Source organism: Gavialis gangeticus, unplaced genomic scaffold (assembly GCF_001723915.1).
Source record: "Gavialis gangeticus isolate Ggan-Ray unplaced genomic scaffold, GavGan_comp1, whole genome shotgun sequence".
NCBI classification, from domain to species: Eukaryota; Metazoa; Chordata; order Crocodylia; family Gavialidae; genus Gavialis; species Gavialis gangeticus.
The window spans coordinates 59,679,498-59,684,332 of NW_017729004.1; the positions used below are offsets into that span (position 1 = coordinate 59,679,498).

The following is a 4,835-nucleotide window of genomic DNA, read 5'->3' on the forward strand; positions in this document are numbered from 1 at the left end:
TGCCTTCATGGAGTTTGGGCAGCAGCAGCAGCAGCAGCAACAGCCGCCGCCGCCGCCGCCGCCGCCCCACTCCCAGCAGACCTCGCCGGCCATGGCAGGCGCGCACTACCCGCTGCACTGCCTGCACTCGGCGGCCGGCTCGCACCCGCACCACCAGCACCACCACCACGGCTCGCCCTACTCCGGCGGCGCCAACTCCTACAACCACCGCTCGCTGGCCGCCTACCCCTACATGAGCCACTCGCAGCACAGCCCTTACCTCCAGTCCTACCACAACAGCAGCGCGGCCAGCCAGACGCGGGCGGACGACGCAGGTGAGAGCGGCCGCTTTCTTATCGCTTTCAGCTTCTCCCTCCTGCAGCCCGCGCCGGCTCCAGGGCCCGGCTCGCCGCCGCCCGCCCGCACCAGCCCGCCGGGACGGATCCAGCGCTCCGGGCTCCCCGCCGCCCTGCATGCCTGCGTGTGTGTGTGTTTGCAGGGACACGCATGTGTTTGCGGGGAGATCCAGACATGCCCGTACTCGCGCGCCGCATTTCCCCTCGCCTCCCAGCCGCGATCTCTGCCCGCGGAGCCCGGGGCCGCGGAGGAGGGAAGGAGGGAGGGAGGGGAGTTATTTGCTTGCGGTGCCCGTGACCGCGGGCCTGCAGCCCGGACACCCCGCGCCCTGCCCGGCCCGGTCCGGCCCGCAGCCATCTGCCTCCGCGGCTCTGGCCAGGGCCGGGGCCGGGGCCGGGGACCAGGGACCATTTCGGGGGCGCTTCAAGGCAGCTTAGGGAGTGTGGCCGGGGCTCCTTTGTTTCCCGGCGCAGGGCGAGAATTACTATTAACACCTGCGGAGTGAAAGTTGCAAGATGAGTTTGCTGTGCCATTCTCCCCCCCCCCTTCCCTCCAGATAGCAGCTCGTTCTTTAATATATTCGCCTGAGATTAAAAAATAAATAAATAAATAAATAAATAAATAAATACACCGATAAATAAAGCACTGGGAATTCACTGACCACCAAACTGGCGACGTGAAGTCAATTAGCCGTGTAAAAAACAAAACAACCCCCTCCCTCGATGGCCAAAGAAGCCCTGCATTAAAGCAAATGCTAGATAGATAGATAGATAGATATTTCAATGGCCATGGAATGAGCAAGCCCTCCGTGAAAGCAAATGCTATATAGATAGGAATGTATTTTGCAAGCCAAATAAATCATCCAGAATCTAGAGACAGCTTCTTCTTTTTTTTCCGTGGGGAAATAGGTACGTTTCTACTCGGAGTCAGTCTTGTCTGATGCCTTGTAGCCTTGCGGATGTGTGTGCCAGCACTGGAGTACTGGGATCGAGCCGGCATTGTTGCATGCTGCAGTTAAGAGAGAGAGCGGAGGGTGCCTGGCAAACAAAATGCCCACGTTCAGAAGCTGCCGAGTGCGTGCGGCGTACCTTGCCCTGGTGCTATTTCAAGTGTGTTGTTTGCTTGCAGATCAGCAAAAAACAACAGTGATCGAGAATGGGGAAATCAGATTCAATGGAAAAGGGAAAAAGATTCGGAAGCCACGAACCATTTATTCGAGCCTACAACTTCAAGCTTTAAATCACCGCTTTCAGCAGACCCAGTACCTGGCACTTCCAGAGAGAGCTGAACTGGCAGCTTCATTAGGACTTACTCAAACACAGGTAAATTACTGGGAACCCCGAGTCACTGAGATCCTGGCCGCACGGTACCAGGCCAGCCCGAGCCAGAGCTTCACTAGACGTCTCGGCCTGTGTACTTGGCAGTAGAGAAGGGAATACATGCCATGCCGTATGGTACTTAATGCCATCCGATACCTAAGCGAGACAGAGCGTAGGGTCTGCTACTGCAATAATTGCATCTGCGGTTCCCCAGCCCAGTAGCGAACAAACGCTCCCCTCTGGATGACACCACTAACAAAAAATCAAAATAATTACTTCACCAACCTGCTCAATTGTGAAAGCAAAAAAATAAGGAAACCTTAGGCCTTTAGCTCTCAGGGAAGAGTTGAAATAAAAATCCAGCTGGTAGCAACCTAGAGATACAGAGAAAGCAAGATCTCATTAGGAAATACCTGTAAAATCAATAGTTAATTCAGCCTGGATGACTAACTCAAATGCAGTGTTTACCCTTGGGCAAAATGTACCAAAGGTGATAATAGATCTGAAGATCAAAGCCATCCGTGTACAAAATTATAGCAGGTTAAGCCATAGTTAAGTGTGGTTGGTGTAGTGGTGCTAGCCTGCTAATTTAAGCTTGAAGGACACCAGGTATTACAGGCTTCCCGAGCAGAGGTTTGCAGAGGGAGAAACGGTGTCGACTCCTGTGAAATGTAAGAGTGTGCAGTGCTGACTTCCCCAAAGCCTTGCAGTGTTTCAGCCTGGCAATGGATAGCATTAGTTGATGGGGATGATTTTTAAATCTGGAGCAGACCCGAAACACGGAAACGTATCTGGTCATTATCCCAATGGCATTGGAAAAGATTGCGGGTGCTCACACACACGGAGCTACGGGCCTGATCCTGAACACCCCCGACGAAGGACGAGTCCTTACTTACCTAAAGACTAACCTGCGAGCTGCAGCCCGTGGTTTGAATCTTTAAGTAAGACCCCTTCTCTGTCACCTTACAGTAATTCGGGACGGGTCCGATCCTGCAGCCCTAGTGCAGGGGAAAACTCCGTATCGGAGATTTTGACCCGATTCAAAAGGTACCAGGCTGAAGCCCAGCGCGCTTCCTACGGCCAGGACGTGACCCTCTCTGCAGAGGTCGTGCTTTTCAAGTAAAAGCTCAGTCCTCGTCCTAGCCAGCCTCTTCGCCTGCTTGCTGGTGCCTGTTTTCTGATTCACGTTTTTCTTTTGGAGATGCCCTTTGTCTATTGGTTGCTGTCTCCTAGTAGAGGATCATATGATTCCCTCTGTTTGCAACAGTTTGCCCAACTGATCAAATGACCTCCAAAATCCCGAATGAGGGAGAGGATCCGTGGAAAAGTGTAAAGACACGCTTACACACATACACACGCGCGCACGCACGTGTGTGCGCCAGGAGCCTAAACTGCCAGGAGCGCCGGGTCATTGTTTTGGCCTGGGCACGAAAAGAAAGGCTCCCTGTGCAAAGCTGTGCCCGCCCTGCCCGTTATTGCTAATAACCCGTTAGTCCGCACGGTCCCAGCTGCGGGGCAACTCCAACCCTTCCTCCGCGGCAGGGACACCCCTGCTCCACATGTCGATGCCCGGGGGTCCCTGGGCAGTGGGTCCAGCCCGCGCGGCCTAATCTCTCCTGCCTTTTGCTTCCAGGTGAAGATCTGGTTTCAGAACAAACGCTCCAAGTTCAAGAAGCTGCTAAAGCAGGGCAGCAACCCCCACGAGAGCGACCCGCTGCCGGGCTCCGCCGCCCTGTCCCCGCGCTCGCCAGCCCTCCCTCCAGTCTGGGACGTTTCAGCTTCCACCAAGGGAGTCAATATGCCTCCCAACAGCTACATGCCCGGGTATTCTCACTGGTATTCCTCTCCACATCAAGACACAATGCAGAGACCACAAATGATGTGAATTGTCCAAGAGAAATACTCTGTCCAGAAATAAAGGAAGTAAGAGAAAAAAAAAAGCCCAGTCTCGCCATGGCAAGAGGCTCCCTGCCTTGCCAGCGATGCCAGCTAACAGGCTCTGCATGGACTTGTACGTGTGGCAAGGAGACAGGGTGGCTTTTTTTAAAGTAACCTCAGCGATTGATCTTGAACAGAAAGACACAATTTTCCCTGTGGCGCACATAAGACACTTCTCTTTAGGATATTTTCATTTGGACTTGAAGGCACCAGCCTCTTTCTCTTTGGAGTATACGTCAAAGCAAAACTTTTTACTGACTTTTTTTTCTCCTCCTCTCTTCCCTAGTCCAAGAAGAACCCAAATATACATGGCCACGTTTTTACTTGTTTAATGAGCTAAAGACATTACACGAGGAAAGGGAGGTTATTCGCACGCCTGCATTTGCATTCACCAAATCCAGATTGAAAATAAAGGAAGAAAAAGACAAGGAAAAAAGAATAGGAAAAAAAGAGAACTGTATGAAAAAGAAAAAAAAGCAAACAAACCCTGTAAGATTAGAGCATTAGAACGACGAAGCAAAACCTGCATGCTTTATCAAAATGAAATGGGCAACAACGCAGAAGAAACCACTGTCTCTCCTTGGACCCCCCGCCCCCCACCCCACCTCACCTCCAGACCCCCGGAAATGCACAGGGAAAGACCGAGGGAGGACCCACCAAAGCAGCCCACCCTGGCTCTGCAAGGTCTAGTACTTGACTGGTGGCATTCTCATTCACTAAGCTATAGGGACGTTTATATGGAGCACCCTTTCTGTATATATTGTTGAATTTTAGTTGTATATATACTTTGTATGTTTTTGTCTCCTTTCATATATAGAGTAAAAGCCACAAAAAGCCCGTGTGTCTTGTATTTCTCTGCAGATGGAACAGCACATCCTCTCTGTCTCTAGCTAGAGCTATGGCTACAGACACCGGCAGGCACACACAGTGATTCCCGCAACATTTTTGACGTGAAAAGCAATAAATGTACCAGCAAGGACTTTTCTTTTCTTTTCTTCTTCTTTTTTAAAGTATAAACCTGAGCCCCCGTACCTGTCTATACTGCACAGGCAATTGGGGATGTTTCTAATCACTCGGTCGCTTCTTAGCCAGTTTTCAGCATTATATTGCTATCATTTTGACGTTTAAAAAAATGACTGTGTCATTTAACCTGAGGGTTCCCTCAAGGTAACACTCGGTGCTTTGCATTATTTCCTACCCAAGTAGGTTTGGAGAGGAAGGGGGAAAAAGGAGGAGGAGGAG

General features: G+C 51.5%; 1 protein-coding gene across 1 annotated transcript; it reads left to right on the forward strand.

Moving 5' to 3' along the window:
• Window position 1: 1 nt before the first annotated feature.
• On the forward strand, window positions 2–4,572 carry DLX6 (distal-less homeobox 6; the record flags this gene model as incomplete). Its single annotated transcript, XM_019507977.1, has 3 exons — window positions 2–314; window positions 1,465–1,658; window positions 3,289–4,572. Coding segments are annotated over 3 exons (759 nt in total), but the record flags the coding sequence as incomplete, so codon positions are not given.
• Window positions 4,573–4,835: the final 263 nt, after the last annotated feature.